Below are 20,772 nucleotides of genomic sequence, written 5' to 3'. Positions count from 1 at the left end.
TTTTAATCACAGCATTCTAAGATGGCGACAGCAATTTGGTCGGTCACGGCAATTTGCATATGAAACCGATCATTGTTTTCAGTCATTATGGCACACTGTATTGCTTATAAGGATGCTGCTCCTAACAGGAGCAGCCGAAGGTAGTAGTAGTAGTAGTAGTAGTAGTAGTAGTAGTAGTAGTAGATTGATTATAAGGGTGGGGATACCTGCAGTCAGTTGAGACTGGAGAGGTCACCTAGATGAGTGATGAAACATTTCTCTCAATAAACGTGACGTCCAGATGAACTGATTCAACTTTCTGTGATTCCCTTACCTGGATTATTGAGCATGCATAAAGACTAAACACAGGTTATTTGAATCCGGCAATAAACCTGTCTGGTTACATGCATGACTTGCTCGTGGTAAAACTGAGCCGAATGTAATCCCTCTGTCATAGGTAGGAATGGGTCTCGGTACTTCAAATCAGCTGATATAAATAAAATAATTAGATTATTTAATAAAGACCTCTGTAGCTCAGAAAGCACATCTTCTGTTGAGGCTAGAGCGAAATATCTTGATAAGATAAAGTTCTCATCTTCATAGGCTTGCATAAGTCCATTTTTTTGCCCATCAGATAGAGATCTGATGGGCAAAAAGTGGACCTATGCAATCCAGTTAATAAGAAAGAAGTCTTAGAAGTCATACATACTCTCAAGGGAGGTAAAGCACCAGGACCAGATGGTTTCGATCCTGAATTTTACAAATAATTCAGTAAGATGCTAGTAAGCCTCCTCACAGATATGTTTTCAGATTTCTTTAGCAGGGGTTGTATCCGCCTTCTTTAAACCTTGCCAATATCTGTCATTTTGAAGAAAGATAAACCTCCTGACATGTGTGGCTCCTACAGGCCTATCAGTCTAATTTCAGTTGACAGCAATCTGCTCTCAAAACTTTTTGCCAGGCGGCTGGAGAACTTACTCCCAACTCTTATAAACTCAGACCAGACAGGGTTTGTTCATGGACGATACTCAACCAGCAATGTGAGAATGCTTTTGAATGTTGGCAGTTTACTACTCAAAAGAAACGGAAGGCACTGGCTGTCTCCCTAGATGCTGAGAAGGCCTTCGATATGGTCGAATTGGACTACCTGTTTGATGTACTGGAGAGATTTCAGTTGGGGGGAGACTTTCTTAAATTGACCATATATTATTCACCAACTGCTATTGTCATAACTAATGGACGGCACTCTGAACCTTTTCCTGTGGCAAGAGGCATCTGCTAGGGATGCCCACTCAGCCCACTCCTCTTTGCCTTAGCATTAGAACCATTAGCTGAAAATAGTCGGCCTCTTATATCAGTGTAAGAGGAATAATGATGGGGAACACAAAGCATAAATAAAATTGCCTTAAATGCAGACGATATCCTTTTGTTTTTGTTTTCCGTAAAGTATCAATTCCCGCTATCCTGACAGTTTTCAATGATCTTAGTGCCATATCTGGCTACAAGATTAATTTGAGTAAACTGAAGCTATGCCATTAGGAACCCTGAATAACACGTCTTGATGCATGCTCAATAATCCAGATATTTTGGAAAATATCCTTTTAGATCATCAATTTCCAATTTCACATATCTGTGAATAAAATTACCCCCCGATTTGAAGGATATTTTGCCCCAATTTGCGCATCAGTTAAAAAAGACCTAGAATGATAGATAGCATGGCCTACCACTCTCCTTGAATGGTTGAATTAGCCTCATTAAGATGAATATCCTCCCTTGAATTTTATAGCCCTGCAAATGCTCCCTCTGTACTTAACCCAGGAAAATCAACCAGGACTTAGAAAAGGCATTTTCAAAATGTATTTGGGGTGGCAAAAAACCTAGACAGATGCTTAAAAATATTATTATTACAACTACCTACAGATATGGGTGGCCTTTCTTGCCTAATTTGGTATTTTACAACTGTGCCTGTCATGCGTGCCACTTTTGGCCATGGTTACATGCATATCTTAAGAGAGAGAGACTTGTATTGATCCCTGGGTTTGCGCTCCTCACTCCCCATGGAGCCTGGTCACTTGTGATACAAATAATATAAATTCAGAAGTGAAGTACAATCTTGTTATATACAACAATATCAGAGTCTGGCATGATATAACTAAATATGTGGGAAGGAAAAAGGTGAAATGCTTGCTGTCTCCTATATTCCAAAATCCTGACTTTCTGGGTCATCTGTGCTCTCTTTTTGGCGGGATAAGGGGATTCATGTACTTGGTGGCTTATTTAAAGATAATGGTCTACTGTCCTTCCAGCAGTTACAAAAGAAATTTGATATTCCCAAGGGACATTTCTTTGGATATCTGCAAATGAGGCATTTAATATCTTCTCAGATTACCTCCTTTTCTGTCAACCTCCCTTGAAATGACGTAGAGAGATTTATCTTGGAGCCCCAAAATGGAAAACATTTTATATCATAATTTTATTCACTTCTCAGTTCCTCTGATACATACGAGTTGCCAAATATTTCTCTTAAATGGGAAAGAGATTTAGGTACTGAATATATTGAAGATGATTGGCAGACAGCTATAGACTTGATTAGATCCACGTGTACATGTAACAGACTGAGGGAGGAGACTCAGTACAATATTCTTCACAGGCTGCACATCAGCCCCGTTACCTTGCACACAATAAATTGTTCCCTTTCTCCTCCATGCGCTAAATGCAATTCTGATAGAGGGACATATTTCCATTGCTTTTGGGAGTGTAAATTAATTTCCAGATTCTGGGCATGTATTTCCAAGGTAACTGGTAGGATATTTAAAATGAAAATAAAAAAAAAAAGAACCAGGTGTTTTCCTCTTGGGTTTTCCCTCCACTTCCCTCCAGGGAATTGTGTCTCCCTGCATTACACTACAAACTTCTTGAGAAGCTCCTTTTAGCTCGAAAGTGCATCTTGCACAATTGAATCAAAGACTTCCTGCCAAGCGTTACCTTCTGGTACAGATAGACTTTTTAACACCTGAAAGATTACAGGCTGTCATAAAAGGAAAAGATGGGCTGTTTCTGAAGGTTTGGTTAGCTTTTCTAGATTATTTACCCAGAGACCCGAAGAACTTACTTCTAAGGGGTAAGCACTTTTTTGAGTGGAAGACCCCTCTCACAACCCCAATTATGGGACAACATAGTACGGTTTCTAGTGACTGGTTACCCTAAATTCACACAGTGGACTGGAAACAATATTTTACTTAATTTCATATGATTAATTAAAATACTTGTTTGATATCTATTTAGCTTTAATTCTGTGACTTTTTTTTATTATTTAATCTTATTTAGTTATTTAACTAAACCAATTTCCCGGCGAGGATGAGAAAAGTATTCTGATTCTGATTCTGATTTCTCTGTGTTTTTGTTGGATGTGGTGTACAGCTGTCTAGGATAGGGGTTTTGTGCACTGCTCTGTGTGTTGTGCTGTTCCTTGTTTAAACTCAGTAAAAAAAAAAAAGATTAATGAGGTTTGAAACTATTTAACTCATTTCAAGTGACATCTTTGTGAAATATCTAAAATAACTCTTAAGAATAGACAGTAGGAATGCAGTACACCTTCATCAACAGAAAATGCCAACCAGAGAAAGCATCACATCACCTTTCCAAAATTCTTTAGCTTTGTTTCAGAAAGCCTGTTTCCAAAATAACCAGCTACTTAGCTGTGAAATGAAGATGAAAATTTAATCTTTGGCAGGTTTTAGGGGAAATAACGCTCAATTAGATTTCTTGTACCTTTCAATGTCAGTGGGACTGTATTTGTTTCTCCTCAGTGGCTGCCTCCAGATGCATCGCCCTAATCCTTTGGCCACTTCAAATACTTTCCCTAAAAGTCCTTTTAATAACAATCACTGGGGTACCAGATGTTACACAGAGCTGGTCTGAGCACGCTGAGCCCTTTGGTTTGCCATTCATTTTCTCTTTCCTTTTTTATAGTTCACTAGCTTTAATATGCCAACTGCCAACACTCAAAGTTGGCATCTGAGGAGTGGCCAATGGTGTGTGTGTGCATATATAGTCTCACAAGCTAGGCTTAAAAAATGGTCTCATATGAACCTTACAATAAAGAGCCAGTCCTTGGCAGAGCCCGCACTGTCAGGGTCACTGTGCATCAGTGTCACTTTGGGTTGTAGTAGCTTCTCACTTTGACATGGGCTTTTTGCTAATCGGATTAATGACATGGTCTGCTGCACAAAGAGTGTGATTGAATACAGCATGCCTCTCACTGCAGGTAGAACCTCTCTGCAGTATAAATGGGAAGTGACTCTTGACTCAGATCATAGTTTTCATTCAAATCACCACACACAAAAGGTATTATCTTCAGATCATAGCGTTACCTTCGGCTAACTCATCTTTATGAATGATATATTCTGCTATCTCAATATTAATTGTTATACTGTGCTGAATATCACTGTGTTTCAGAGAAAGCATTTGTTAAATATGGCAACATGCTGCAAGTGTAGGCATCATTGAGAGCTTGACCCCAGAGGGCACACACACGCACGCATGCACACACGCACACGCACACGCACACGCACACACACACACACCTTAAAACGATTGCTGTCTTAGCAACTCAGATGAAAGGTGCATCATTCACACAGAGGAATAAAGTTGTTTTCAGTTTCTTAAGCAGTTGGTGATTGACAGAGTGAAATGCAGTAGAAAGGAGTTTCTTTTTGATTGCCTTCCAGCTTTCTTTGGCGTGCTGTGCTGCTCAGGGCCCCGTCCAACCCTAAAATAACTCCTCATGCAGAAAGTCTGCCTCTGCCTACCCCCCCCCCGTCCCACCCCCGCATGCAAGATAATTCTCCCTCACTTTCCAAACAACAAAATATAGCATGTAGAATGTTTCTTTAATTTCATCATATCCTCAGTGCTGCATGAGAGAGATTAAAGCCTTCCAGTGTGAACACGCCGAGAACCCATTAGGAGCCATGAGTGTTTTTTTAAAGGCTCTGCTCAGCTTACCTCATTTCATATAGCACAACATCATTTGGTACAGTAGCTTTATTGAAATCTTATTGCAAAATAAAAGAGGAGTGGTTGATAGGGGTAGAAAATGTCTCTCGCTGTAGAACCTTGTGTATTTGAATCAACGGATGTACAAGTAGTAATGACATGAACCTTCTACTGGTATTGGCCTGGTTTTTTTTGGGAGGTGGGGGGTGGGGGATTTTTCCACCTTTTTCTCCACAATTGTACGTGGCCAATTACCTCACTCTTCCGAGCCATTCTGGTTGCTGCTGCACCCCCTCTGCCGATCCGGGGAGGGCTGCAGACTACCACATGCCTCCTCCAATACATGTGGAGTCGCTAGCTGCTTCTTTTCACCTGACAGTGAGGAGTTTCACCAGGTGGACATAGCACGTGGGAGGATCACGCTATTCCCCCCAGTTCCCCCTCCCCTCCAAACAGGCACCCCGACTGACCAGAGGAGGCGCTAGTGCAGCGACCAGGACACATACCCACATCCGGCTTCCCACCCGCAGACACAGCCAATTGTGTCTGTAGGGATGCCCAACCAAGCCAGAGGTAACACGGGGATTCGAACTGGTGATCCCTGTGTTGGTAGGCAACGGAATAGACCGTTATGCTACCCGGACACCCCCAGTTTTATGTTATTTCTATAATGTCATGTGGTAAATCTGTCCCTCTTTGCTTTTCCAATTCCTTTATTGGATTAGGCATAGATTTATCAATACTATATACTTTTAGTTACACATATTGTAATTCATTTTCTAATTTGCTGGTTTTAGTATACTAACAGGAAAATGTACCTTAGGGTCTCAAATTTGGCATGAAACAGAGTACAGTTTCAGTGCTCTCCTCTCACTTCAACATGTGTCAGGCAGCTGGTTTAGTATCAAGGACTTCCACGTGTGATTATTTTCTAGGCTCCAAAACAGCACCTAGAGTCACATAGGTCCACCATTATCACATAATGGATCCAAGCCGACCCAGCGCTGCTTTTTGATAGCCTCGTATTTCAGCGAGGCTGTCAAAAAAGTGCCAATTGCATTGTTGTGCAAGGCAAAACATGTTTTGTGTATTTTTACTACTCTTACGACTTCGTCGGGTTATGGTCAATGTGGTCTTCGTCAGCAGGGCACCTCAACGCATTTCTTGTGCAGATGTGGCCAATAGATCCCATGCTCGTTTGTGTTTTCTTATTCTCATTCAGCCAAAAAAGTCGGGTCGAGGTTCAACTTCCATGAATTCAAGTAAGATGACTCAAAGGCAGTTGCTGCTCATCTGTTGTAAAACGGTATCTGCTTTCCGTCATGTGTGGGGTTTTTCATTGGCACAATACAGATTTATTGTGTAACAAATGTTTGAAATGCGCAGTGTAGGGTTTCCAATGGCGTTTCTTCACCGCGCTGTAAGATGGAATACAGTGAAGACAGGAAAGATTGAAGGGCATACAGGGATGATATGAACCTAAGATCATTAGCCAGCTCCATGAGCACATGATATGGTTTGTAACCCACTGAGTCAGCAGACCTAAAGTGTTGCTAAACCCATTAGCTTTTTGCAAAAGAGATGTGCAAATATGCTCCACATGTTCAATGCATAACACATACTGAAACCTGTTATTAAATTGTAAGGTGAGGTCTTTTGGCACGGCTTGAGAGGAATGGTTTGGTGGTGAAATTAAGCACCCGTAATGAGGACAATATATGTAAACTGTAGTAGCGTTACATTCTTAATGACATCGCACATACATTAATACATTGCATGAAGAATACATTCGGCTTCAGCTTTGCAACAGAGGGTTGACAAAAAGACTCGGCTCTGATAAGAAACCACTTTTTTTTTCTTTTTTTTTTTTTTACGAGCACAGAGGAAGGTCTTTAAATTGCTGGTGTGTCTGGTGATGTTTTGGAGTCAGGGTTGGAAGTAATTGCTATGCAGACGGCCATGTAGCCCTTCTCTGCTTTACATGCGGGTGTGTGGATTTGTGGGGGTTACGCAGTTCACAGTCCAGCAGCATAACTCTCCCTGGCAGCTAGTGGAGAGTTATGGACCATTAGACAGCTCCTGTAATCAATACACAGACCATCATCTCGGAGCCCATCATTACCCTACGCACTGGACTGCTCACTCTCCATTTGTCTCTCAAAAACCAGGAGTGCACCCTTCTCCACTCCAGCTGGTGTGTCTGTTTGTAGGTTGCAATTGGGTCCTCTTTGGCCTCCTCCGCCACATGTTTTTCTAATTGCTACCATAGAGGACAGTGTAGTGAAAATAACTTACTGCTCTGACTCTGGATATAGACGTCTTCCTGTATCTTTTTTGTTTATGTGTTTGTCCTAGTGCACAAGCTGTCAATGATATAAGTGCACTGGAGAGGGAGATAGAGAACAACCCTGGCAAGGTTGTGCATGGGATGTGCATTGGGATGCATTCTTGAATGACACCCGCCTTTGTTTGTTTCTCTTTTCTTGTGATGTAATCCATGTTATGATGCAATTAGGGAGAGGAGCTGTCAGAGACTTCTCAACAGTGAGTCTGCAAGGGTTTGCGAGACTAGGCTTGATTGACACCAGCAGAACAACACTAAGCGCGAGCCCCCTTTACCCACAGTCACACGCGCTCTCTCACACATCAGCCCACAGCTTTGTCAGTGCAGCCCACGGCCAACCATATATCATGCACTCTCTTGCTTAATACCCATATGGAAGCTGTTCAGATGTGATCCTCTAGGGGGATGGGGTTTGTGGATTTTGGTGAACACAACAGTGCACAAAGTCAGCTTTACAAGTTGCGGGCACACGCCCCCCCATATCCAGATATTCTCCACAGAGTAGCCCAGCATGTTGCTCATTAGAAGCTAAATGGAGAGTCGGAGGGTGCGGTGAAGGCACAGTATGGCGTGGCTAAAAGTAATGTACACAGTGTCATGGGTCAACTGTAGGTTAACAAAATCCCCCCCACAGAGTTTGAGCTGGGTGAGGAAAGTAAAGGCTCAAACTACTGTACCAGACTGAAAAAAATCCACTATGAGGGAAACGTGGATATATGACAAGGGGCCCTACATTTTGTGAAATATTACACATGTATGATTTACCACATACAGAAAAAGGGATCAGTCAGATAGTTTAAAGATTGTTCTCTTCTGGTTCTGCTAGAAAGATAGAGAAGTCGAATTATGAACTTTTATGATGAAAGCAATGGAATTACAGTGACCAGTGTGATCATGGCTGGCTATTGACAGCAAAATTAGCTTTTGGCAAGCCTAGAATGAGGCCAGTTGCACTGGCAACCATGCAGAAATCACATGTTGTAAAGAGATTAACACTCACTTGACGCGATTAGCATCTAGAGGCAATTGTATTAACTGCTCAATAACCCAATTCTTACCTCTTCACCGGATAGTATCCGGATGAAGCCTTTTGAACCCAGAGGCACATTTTCAGGCCTGCTTCCTTCAAACTGTTTCCCACATTCTGAGACACTTGACCTGTTTCATCAGATCTGTCAGCTCTGTGGTCACTGTTCAAGAGATGCCTCATTTATCATCGCAGGAGCATGATACTCCACTGCAAGATGAAATTGTCTTTCAAGCTGTCTTGATGCGTGCTCCAGGTAAGGAAATCACAGAAAGTTGGATCAGTTCATCTGGACACAACGTTTATTGGGAGAAACGATTCATCACTCATCTAAGTGACTCCGTCAGTCTCAACTGACTGCAGGTATCCCCACCCTTATAAACAATACAGTTGCATAATGACCGAAACCAACGATCGATCGGTTTCATATGCAAATTACTGTGACCATTAACTAGAGTTGCAATGGCTATGTGTACTATTGACAGAGGATTGGGGAGTGGTTGCAATCACAGCATCGTGAGATGGTGACAGATGTACTCTTACCCCCCCCCCCCGGTTATACAACTGTATTGTTTATAAGGGTGGGGATACCTGCAGTCAGTTTAGACTGAAGAGGTCACTTAGATGAGTGATGAAACGTATCTGTCAATAAACGTTGTGTCCAGATGAACCGATTCAGCTCTCTGTGATGTCTTTCACGCTGTTTGCGGTCTTGTGCTAAGGTGTCAGGATGTTTAGAATCTAATTTGCTGTGCATAACACATTACAATTATATTTACCCATTTAGCTGACATTTCTATCCAGACTTGGAAGAAAGTCAGCACTTAGCAGATAAATTCAGATGTTACCAACTGGCATCATAGAACGCTATACGGTAATGAGATAATAACCAAGACCGCATGCATGAAAAGTTGAGTGCATTTCGTGAAGGTGTGTCTTGGAGCATCAAGGGGCAGGAAGCTCCTACAATTTAACTATCAAATTGTGCTGCTTCCATGTATTGTAAAGTGACTTTGAGTACTAGAAAAGCGCTATATAAGATTGATTTATTATTATTATTATTATTAAATAAACTGTTACACTTCAGAGCGAATCATGTCAGCCCTGTGGCTTAGCTATCGAATCGGTTAGCTATCGGTTAAGGTAACCGTTGGGTCAAGGTTAGGGTTAGGTAGAGGCTGAGGTTAAGTCAGGTTAAGGCAGGTTAGGTTAAGTTTAGGTAAATTTAATGAAATAGGGCCGAGGGAACATAGGCACGCGGCACAGAGAACACTACCAAGAGAACTTACAGAGAAGCAAGACAAGGTGAAGATGAGAAAACGCTCCATATAAACTGGTATCTTATAGGCCCCCATACATAAAAACAGACATTCACAACACACACACACTTGCACACACTCCGGCATGCATGAGAACACATACACACATGGTCATCCAGACACACACACATTTGCAACCCTCGGCTATTGAACGTTCCTGAGCGTTTCTGTTGTGTATTCATAACTATGTGTACCAACATAAATGCTATTACCATGTCCACATGGTAATAGCCAATTGGAAGTAAGATGCTTACCATTATTTTCCATCATCACCTCTTCAATCTTTCCATTTTCCTCAACTTCCTCTCTCCCAGTTACAGGGTTTGAAAGGTCCATTTGTCTGTTAAAAAAAAAAGGTCCAGCTTTTTGTCATATTCTTCTAAATACTAATCTCCAAAGTGGCTCCCTGCCTCTAAATCTCATAATGGTTTATTATCTGCTCAGCCTTGAGAGTATGATGATTATGCTCTCATTATCAATAGTTTGCCAAAAAGTCTCGATATCAAGTTCACTTGGTCTGTCCTGTTGACCTGTGTTAAAAAAAAAAATTAGAAGATTACGTATTTGAGTTATGTCAAATATTTGGTTTCAAATTGCCCCTGGCTGAATGAAAGGATTGTAAAAGTTTAATGGCTTGTATTACTTTGAGATGGAGAAAGAGGAAGGGGAGATCTCTTGTGGACTGTAATGGACTGAAGACAACTTCTCAGTTGAAAATGAGAACCCAGTGCTTCACGATTGAAGAGGCGAGGCTTTCTCTGGCTACACACATACACACACACTTGCAAACCTAAGCTTGTAACAGGTAACTACAACCCACAGGAGGAATTATGAATAATGTTGACCTCATTAAAAGACCCTCGGTTGCTTTATTTTACATACAGAACATCGATGTGCCCCCCAAAAATGTAACCAAGAAACTTGAAGCAACAAACAGCTCTTCTTTTAGGGATTACTCTGAAGAATGGCCGACCATTTGGTCCTCAAATGAATGCTGTTTGGAGTTGATTGCATACATTACCTTGAGCTGTAATGGATTTGCTCGTGGCAATTATCCTGGGGGGAAAAATGGACATCACATCCCTTACCCTCTTTCAACGCTGTCGTTGAGTGACTTAAGGTTGAAATGGTTGGAAGGAGTGAAGTCAGCATGACCGCTGCACAGAACTCAGATTACCTGCAATGAGAAGCGGGAAATATTTAAGGTGAGCTAAGAAAATCTGATTTCTCTATCAACTATAATGTACTTTACTCTGATTTGTCTGCATCAGCAGATTTGCTTATATGGCGAGGTTCAAACCTGCCAACAAAGTCCTAATAGCCCACACTTTTCAGATGACTGATCTGGACACAACTTCCCAAAAACTATGCCAGTCTGTCTGACTCATAATTAAGGCTGAAGTGGCAATGCCAAGAATGTTTTCCATTTCTCCTCCTTTATTTCCGATGAATTCTCATTTTATTATTACTCTCCCAAAGTAATAATTACGGCACATATTTGTGAAATGGATGGAATGTGAGGCAATTAGTTTTAATGATGTGCAAGACAGATCTGCACGACAGCAATTACTGTGACAATGTGTTCAACAGCCTAGCGGCAGGGCGGACGGGCAGCGACACTGTATGGCATGGCTAAAGCCGCAGGCTTCATGTGGGACACACGTAAGGCCCCGAGTCAGCGACTTGTCCAGCCTACTGACAGCATCTTGTTTGTGGGATGCCATTTTCTGTGCCACGCAGCTGAAACAGGGTCACATGTCACATGCTAGGGGATGCATACCCCGCCAGAAACCAGCCATAAGCCGCGATTTATTAGATTGTTTTGCTTGCGTGTATTGTTTCGCATTTCAGCTCAGGCGTTTTATTAGAAGAATGCAGTTTCACACATTACCAAGTTCGCCCTCCATAATGTCACTGGAACCTGCGGACCGTTTGATCCTCGACTTCTTCATCCCACACATTTGAGGTTGAGCAGACTCCGGACAAGGCGGTGGCACCCAGCCAGCCTGTACTTTAGTTAGATGATGTATTTAGGTCCTTGCCAAATAGAGCTCAGGCAATTCCTGTTCTATCCCATGATGGAAAACTCGGATCACATACCGAGTTATATGAGTCCACGAGTAAATTTCCCGAAATGTGTTTGTTTCATCAAAAAAAGTTCTGCGTTTCACTCAGAGCAGTTAAAATGAAATGCTCGAGTGAACTTTTTTATTTGGATAGAATTTGCTACATCATTAAACGAAAGAATATAGTGATGGTCTGGTAATCAATCCTTAATTTGTTCCTTTTTGTCATCATACCACAGACTAACTGCATAATGCGTTCTTTTTCAATTGAAGTGCATCGTGCTCTGATTAAACTACAATAAGGCGCTCCACTCCCAACCATGTGGTCTTAATTGGGCTTTCTACATGGGAATATGCCCATGGTTTAAACACATTTACAAAATATGTGATAAAAATGTTTTTTAAAAAAAGATGGAGGCTAAAATGGTTGCACTGTGATGTCACATTTCTTTGTGCGTGCTTAGTTCTGTGTTCACACTATGGGGAGCAACATCTCGGGGGCGTGCTGTGCTTTCACCCAAGACGAAGTGGCCCCACAGTCTGGGCAGCATCCTAATAACAGCAAGGGCGCAGCAGGTAGGGTCCTATTAGCAGCCACGGGGGCCCTTCGAGTGCCCGCTCTCCGCACTGCAAAGAGCCGTGGCAGCCTTTCCTGCCTGCGATCTGTCAGTGTTCACTGCATCTGTGTCAATAGCATTCCACAGCCCCGTTGACGGAGCGCCGCTGTTTGCTTTAGCCCCCACAGACTAGCGACCTGATTTACTGTCTGAGGACAATTTCATAAATCTCGCGGTGCCATCGACTACTTACATTTAGGTCATAAGATGGAGACCTTGTTTGCATTAACGGCCTCACCACATGTCTTTCAGTATGGTCAAACTAGCTGCAAATGTGGTGAAGGTGGGCCTGGTGCCATGGCAAAGATTGTTTTGCCATGACCATGAAATTACCTCAACACTTGACTGTATTTTCAGACAATTGATAAATATTAGGTGTACATTTATCTTTTTGCCAAGTATGTTCAATGACCTCAGCTATCCTTTTCCATACTGGAGATGAGGTGTGAGCCATTTTTTGTTGGGCTTTGGAATCCAGTTTTTCCTGTGAGCTTTTTTTTTTTTATGATGCTTTACTTTTATTACATTTTTGAGGTGCCTATTTTTTATGAAGGCACACAGTGGACTCTAGATCAGTGATGAAAGGTATTTATAGGAAATCGCTGAGCATAGAAATGCCAGCAGCTTTAAACAGAGCCAAGAAGCTGAAGTAGGCTTTACCTTAGCGAGAAATCGGATAAGGGTTTAATGTAATTGATCACATATATTCAGACTAAACAGGCTGGTTAAACGCTCAGGAGGAATTGAACATGACAGCCCCTCCAGGTTTTCTACTGCATGCAAAGGACCAAAAAGTTCTGATTCAAGTCCCGAGAAGGAAAACTAATGTTTTGATTGAATCACTGTAAAGCAAAATGTAGTGCTGAGATCATGTAGAGCCACGTCTACTGCGTCTCCCTCGGGCTCGGGGGCACATGCTCTCATTTGACCTGGTGAAAACTTTCCCTCCGTCTTCCCCTTTCAGCTGACTGCCAGCCCCCCTGCCAGAACCGCGGCTCCTGCAGCAGGCCCCACACCTGTGTGTGTCGCTCAGGCTTCCAGGGGCCCCGTTGTGAGGAGGTGACTCCAGAGCAGGTGTATATCCATGACAGAGGGGCCCTGCGGCGCGTCCAGCCTGGCACCAACCCTTTCCAGAAAGACCAACCACGGAGGAGGCCCTCAGAGAGGCAGGCCATCAACATCTCTCGGACCCAGACCCCTAAACCTGCTACCACTCGGCAGCCACCCCACACTGTGTAAGTGATGCAACAGTGTTTTCTTAATTCATCTGAATGACAGAAAGCTCATAGTGTCTTAATGATGCAATTCGGCAGTTAACAACGCCAAGAACGGTCCAAATGATGAATCTCAAATGAGTCAGATGTTCATTCCACCTTTTCAGCATATACAGCAATAATGAACAAGCCATGGGCATCCGGGTAGCGTAGCGGTCTATTCCGTTGCTTACCAACACGGGGATCAGCGGTTCGAATCCCCGTGTTACCTTCGGCTTGGTCGGGCGTCCCTACAGACACAATTGATGGTGTCTGCGAGAGGGAAGCCGGATGTGGGTATGTGTCTTGATCACTGCACTAGTGCCTCTGGTCGGTCGGGGTGCCTGTTTGGGGGAGGGGGAACTGGGGGGAATAGCGTGATCTTCCCACACGCTATGTCTCCCTGGCAAAATTCCTCACTGTCAGGTGAAAAGAAGTGGCTGGCGACTCCATATGTATCAGAGGAGGCATGTGGTATTCTGCAGTCCTCCCCGGATTGGCAGAGGGGGTGGAGCAGTGAAGAGTGGGGTAATTGGCTAGATACAATTGAGGAGAAAAAGGGGGGGGAGAATAATCTATTCCTTTTTGATCACTGAATATTATTGTGCAAATGTATTTGGTCTAGAATGAATGAATCCTGATGTGATAATGGCAGCTCCCTGACAATGTAGAGGTTTTAGTAAGCATGGGGAGGATCCATGCTCCCTGTGCCACTTTGATAGATCTAGAATGGCATTCTGACCTTCTAGCATGATAACCACAACTGTTAATTAAATGTTTAGGCCTGATGCTATGGTGCAGTGATAAACATCTTTATTTGGATATGGAAATCATTATCATATTGGAAACTTGACTCTGAAACAGATTCTATTCATTATATTGTGCTGCCACTGATGTGTAAATGACAACTGATTTATATGTCTCTCATTTCTCCAGTGAGAGTGAACGTTTTTCAGAAACAATTTATTTCAGATATTTGGTGAATATTCTCACATGCAGAGAGGTTTGCATTGGGGAGAAGTTTGCTTTAGCTGTCATTATCATTATTGCAAGTAGTGTCAGAGGACCTAAACTCATAAAATAAACCGTCAAGCCCAAACTTTAAACAATCCCTCTCAGACTCGACCAATTCATTGTATGCACAAGAATTTTAGGCTTTCCTTTTCTTGCACATGGGTTTCTTCAAAGCCTTAGCTTATTTGTCCTTCACACCTCCAAAGTACTAATTTAGTTTTAATTTACATATCTTTCAGTTGAATCACAACCTCCAAATGTTGTGAGCTGTAAGTTTTGATACAGATGGCTGTGCCAAAGGATTGATTAAAAAACGTGCCCTTTAGATATTAATGGGATACAAAACAGTATGAAATCCGTCTAACAATATCTGAAATGATTTAGTGCTTGCCTGCATTTTTGCCTGTAAGAAATCGAACGTTTTTTTAAGTTTAAAATAAGTTGTATATTGAAGGGAACAACTGTTCTGATACTGAGTTGAAGAGAGTTATCAAATTTCTTTATAAACATCATCCCGGTGTTTGACTTTCTCAAAAACATAAATAAATAATACGATGCGAGGCAGCATTTTTCATCTTCAGCATAGCAGCCAAATACATAAAAATCACCAGCAGACATACTAACATGTTCCCTGGTTCTGCCAAATGATGGAAGCTAAGCAGGTGTGGGCTTGGCTAGTACTTGGATGGGAGACCTCCTGGGAAAATGAGTTGCTGCTGGAAGTGGTGTTCGTGGGCCAATAGGGGGCAGTCTTCCCTCTGGTCCTAATAAGCAACAAAAATCCCCGTGCAGTGCTGGGGACACTGTTGTAGGAGATGCTGTCCTTTGCATGAGACATTACAACTGAGGTCCTGACTCATGCCACTTATCGTAGAGGGTTCCCCGGTGTCCTGGGAAAGTTCCCAACGTGGCTGTCTCCATCTGGCCACCTAATCATCCCCCCATGTAATTTGTGCAATGATTCCTCCCTCTCTACTTCAAGCTGATGTGGGGTGAGTGCTCTGGTGCAAAATGGCTGCTGTGCATCACCCAGGTGGGTGCTACACATTGGTGGTGATTGAGGTGAGTTTCCCCCTTCACTGTGAAGTGCTTTGGGAGATAAAGTGCTATATAAATGTAATCCATCGTTATTAAGAAAGCTAAGTGGTTGCAAAGGGAGCATGTCTATGTTCCCTCAACCCTATTTCATTAAACTTAACTAAACTCAACTTAACCTGACTTAATCTCAGCCTGTTCCTAACCATAACCCAACGCTTACCTTAAGCTAAACTTAAGCAATAGCTAATCTATTTGCTAGCTAACTCACAGGGCTGAGGAAACATAGGTCTGATTGTGTTGTAAATGTGAATTAAGTTATTGTGGCTAGCAGATTTAGCAGGGAAAAAAAGTGAAAGACCTTAAAGCGGCCACTATTTAACTTTTTGGTCATATAGTGTGATGGCTATGAGTAAATGACACATAACCATTTGTTTCAGTTCACCAGAAGCCTTGTTTTCTCCTTGTATTTTGTCTGTCACCTGGCATAAATCCTCTCTGGAAATTTAGAGGTTATGCCACATCTATGAGTATAGCAATTTAACCTTACCTCACCTTTGAATATTGCTCTTCTTCTTCTGTGATAGTTTTTTGAGTTTTATGTGTACTATTCACAGAGGGTTGGGGAATAGTTGCAATCACAACATCCGAGGGGTGCCTAAGAGTACATATGTCACCATTTTACTATGCTGTGATTACAAACATTTCCCAATCCTCTTTGAATAGTACACATGGCCATTGAAACTCAAGTTAATAGTCACGACAATTTACATATGAAACCAGTCATTGGTTTCGGTCGTTATGCCACTGTATTGTTTATAAGGGTGGGGATACCTGCAGTCAGTTGAGACTGAAGAGGTCACTTAGATGAGTGATGAAACGTTTCTCTCAATAAACGGATCCAGAACATAAATAGCTCAAACCAGTGTTCAAACATGTTTTATTTTACCAATGTCAGGGAAGGTACTGGCAACACAGAACTAGCATGACTTTTAATTTCGTATGACTCTGGGACTTTGAGTGCTTAAACACCATTACAATGACCGTGCATCACCATAGGGGCCAGTAGATTAAACAAAAATGGCAACCTTCAGTGTCGTAACTTTGAATGTGAACAAAATGAACCAACTGAGCATTTCCATCACTGCAAAAGAGTGTAGTTCCCCACCTCTCACAAGGTTAAGAAGTCAGGCCTCAGGTGTCTGGGTAGCATGGCGGTCTATTCTGTTGCCTGGCCAACACGGGGATCACTGGTTCAAATCCCTGTGTTACTTGGTAGGTGTCCCTACAGACACGATTGGCTATGTCTGTGGGTGGGAAGCTGGATGTGAGTACATGTCCTGGTCGCTGCACTAGCGCCTCCTCTGGTCAGTCAGGGCGCCTGTTCGGGGAGGGGGGGGGGCCGGGGGGAATAGCGTGATCCTCCCACGTGCTACGTCCCCCTGGTGAAACGCCTCACTGTCAGGTGAAAAGAAGCAGCTGGCGACTCCACATGTATCGGAGGGAGCATGTGGTAGTCTGCAGCCCTCCCCGGATTGGCAGAGGGGGTGGAGCAGCAACCAGGATGGCTTGGAAGAGTGGGGTAATTGGCCGTATACAATTGGGGAGAAAAAGGGGGAAAAAGTCCAAAATAGCAAAAGAAGTCAGGCTTGAAATAATAATTGCCAAACCTAAAAAAATGGATAAAAAGAACCAATGAGTTTCCAGAGAGATGCATTGACTGAAGACCATTTGCCATGGGAAAAGAGACTTGGAATTGTACATATTTATCCTTATTTAACTCTATGATTTGCCTTTTAAATTTCTGTAGTGCAATAAGAATTACAGTCAATTAAATTTGAGTGGCTGAACTAACATCAACAACTAATGTATTCTGCTGAGCTTTACAACTGCAGAGGTGAGGCACCGCCAATCCATTCAGTAAAGAACAGCTAAGACGTTTTGGCTGCGACACCACTCCATTTCAGTCCTCCTCATATTGGAAATAATTTTCCCTTTAACTCGCTTTAACTTGTTTTGCCAAGTCTGAAGCCTTTTGCCAAATCTTTTGATTAAGTGCTTTCCATGGTTTGAACCATAATTCCTATCAATGATGTTGAGAGGGAGTGATTGTTTTGTTTTTGGGAAAATTGTGATGGATTATTATTGTATTAGGGTGTAGGCTTATCTTGTCAATTTGGTCTAATCGTTGGACGTTAAGACCGATACTTTTCTAATCCCCTTGCACTTACTTAAAATGTCATAGTTTATTTGGGCACTGATGTCACCACTCAGTTTTCAGCCAGTTTGTCATATCTCGCCATCAAACCTCTAACATTTTCTATTACAGCTGACATTTATGGCGCCCCTCAGACTTTGTGAGGATTTTTTAGCATTGGTATGCCATACTTTGTTTCTGCTGGTATTACAGAATTATGCTGTGCTAACTTGAAGAAATGCTACTTTTTTCTTGGCCAATGTTTCGTAAGAGTTTTTTTTATACCTCCTCCTACCTTAAGTCATGGTTTATTTTTGGGTCACAATAAATATTTTTTAGCTTTTAATTAATTCAAGGCGTAGAAATGCACTGGGTCTTCATGCATATTTTACTTGTAATTGACTCACAGGGCATTTTTACACCTTGAATCACAGATCTGGGATGAGTTGAGAGATGGGGAAGCTACAGGTTTGTTTTTGCAAGAGGCAGACGGTTCCTGAGTCACACATGCCCCAGTAATGAGTATGTTGATCTTTCTGCATTCTAATGGAGCTGAATAACTGGTTTCAGCAGGTGCTGTTAAGCTGAAGATGAGCCATTTACCCCTGCCAGAGTGCAAATCCTCCCTGAGCTTGCAGCTCCAGCTAATCCAATTATTTGTAAAAGTAGCCAAGTAAATCCTGACCTCTCGGAAACTGCACATCAGTACAGAAATTTCGGCTTAAACTTTTATATGTCCTCAGATGCAAACATTATTTAAAGAATTCAACGTGTATTAGATTCAATTGGACATGTGATGTGAGAGCAGTATTGCTGCTTTTTGAGCGCTTGTGTAATGCACGTTAGCTGCAAATGTTCTCCATTCAGTGGGCCCAGAAGGACCTTTGAGGGGTGGAACAGTGTCACCCCTGGAGAGGTGATGGATGCAAGTCTGGGTCTCAGATATCAGGCCGTGGCTCCACTGCTGCCAAGGCCAGAAAATCAGGAGCAGCGAGAGGTCAGAGACAGAGAGAGAGTGAGACAGAGAGAGAGAGAAAGAGAGAGAGAGAGAGAGAGAGAGAGAGAGAGAGAGAGAGAGAGAGAGACAGAGACAGAGACAGAGACAGAGACAGAGACAGATAGAGAGACAAGACTGGTTCCAAAGCCAAATTAGCTAGTAAGGAGAGGAGCAAGGAGGAGAGAGAGATGCCTGGGCTCAGATTAGACTGTCATGCTTGTCTTGTTCCCACTTTAGTAGTCCCACGGGCACAGTGTACTCTGTGCATGTATACACACCCATTCTGCTCTCTGTCCAGCACCCCCCTTCCCTTTGAGTCCCACTGGAGAAATTTTGAAGCCCTGTATGTGCCTGTCTTGGAAGCAGACTTGGGACGCTATGCTGGTAGCGCCTGGCTGGTAGACTTGGTTCTGATTGCCTCTTGAGTTGTACCAAAAACAAGATATAGCAGGGAGGGAGAGGGAGGGAGAAAACAAGATAATGAGAAAGAAAACATTAGAATGGGAGAGAACAAGAGAATGAGAAAGAGCAAGAGAGAGAGCTGCCTGTCTGAAGGCGATAAGGGCCCAGCCTGTTGTCCAGACCTTCTCCTTGTCCAGTCTGGTCCAGTCCACAGTAATGAAATCCCCCTGTGTGCACAGTGTCGGCAGCAGATGGAGGAAGCATCTCGACTGCTGTAGTTTGCAAAGTGGTTTGTCAACACTTGAGAATATTTGGGAGGCGCACTGTAAAACATCCCAGAAAAGCAGGTGTAGAATTCTGCGGCGCTTAACTCAATTCATAGTAGACCACGGCATAAAGTTTCTGTGACCAGACACAGGCCTTTTTGATTAGACATTAAACAGGAAAAAGAGATTAAGTAGTCTGGCTGCCCTGTTAGAGACTCTGTTTTTTCCCCATACCATCTCTTTAGTCAATCAGTAATTAGAATAAGTGTCAACTTTTATTGACTGTTTTGATAGTCATCAATCTGATGGCTGTGCTTAACGGACCTTATCTTGACATGTGCCACTGACAAGCAATATTTAATACTTCTTACCACTATGACCGAGTCCCACTATATAGTCCCACTATATTGCAATATCATTTAAAAAGTTTCAGTTCAAGATCAACAGACTCTTTGTCCCACATGCACCTCATTCATTTTAGCTGCTACAGCCATTTCATTTTCCCATAAAACATGTGGCATTTTTTCACGATGATTTATGATTTTTTTATGCATGTGCAGAACAATGCAAGAATTCTTAGCATCTAAAATGTGATTTGACCTCACCAAATCACATGAGCAACCCTGCTAATATGGATGGGACCAGTGTAATTTGATGGATCAGTTACTGTGCTCCTGCTGAGGACACTGTCAGTCAGCTTCAAAAGTGCCTCTGGCCTTTTTAGCAGAACAAGATGTTATTTCAAAGGATTAACTGTCAGGTAAATAATTTTGCTGAATGTATTCAACAAATTTATGAGTGACAGGCGAGTCCTAAAGCATGGAATGAATGGACAAAACATATGAGCAGACTCCTATTTAGTGGGTTTTTGGACAGGGGAACACCTTGTATCCTGCTCTTTCTCTCTGTACCCCTACAGTACCCACTCCCTCACTTATGCTGTCTGCTAAGAAGACCTCCTAAGGTTTGGCGAACAGACAGCACCTGAGAGTTGGCTTGTTCTCTGGGCCATTTTTATAAACTTCAGAGTGGATACGGTCTATATGCAGCTGGTAAATGTATAATATGTTTGTCCAGTGCTGCCCCTGCTGTGGAACAATACTTTTCTCTGTAAACCAGACTCTCCTTAGGAGGACTTTTGCTGACTGCTTAGCAGCCATAAAAGGCTCTACCTTGCCAGCAAGAGATCCTGCCGGTCATAGCCAGTCTGTCAGCCGCCTTCATGACGGACGAGGTCAGTGGTGAACACTACAGGCCC

General features: G+C 42.6%; 1 protein-coding gene across 1 annotated transcript in view; it reads left to right on the top strand.

Moving 5' to 3' along the window:
- LOC130126889 (latent-transforming growth factor beta-binding protein 2-like) overlaps nucleotides 1-20,772 on the top strand; it is a 103,298-nt gene that overhangs the window by 11,136 nt on the left and 71,390 nt on the right. Inside the window, exon 3 of the mRNA XM_056296534.1 lies at nucleotides 13,315-13,585. Within this exon, the coding sequence (XP_056152509.1) occupies nucleotides 13,315-13,585 (271 nt within the window). The remainder of the gene's footprint in view (nucleotides 1-13,314; nucleotides 13,586-20,772) is intronic.

This window comes from Lampris incognitus, chromosome 16 (assembly GCF_029633865.1).
Source record: "Lampris incognitus isolate fLamInc1 chromosome 16, fLamInc1.hap2, whole genome shotgun sequence".
In the NCBI taxonomy this organism is placed as follows: domain Eukaryota; kingdom Metazoa; phylum Chordata; class Actinopteri; order Lampriformes; family Lampridae; genus Lampris; species Lampris incognitus.
Note: the sequence above shows the minus strand (reverse complement) of the source record. Positions and strands in the feature narration are given on the sequence as shown.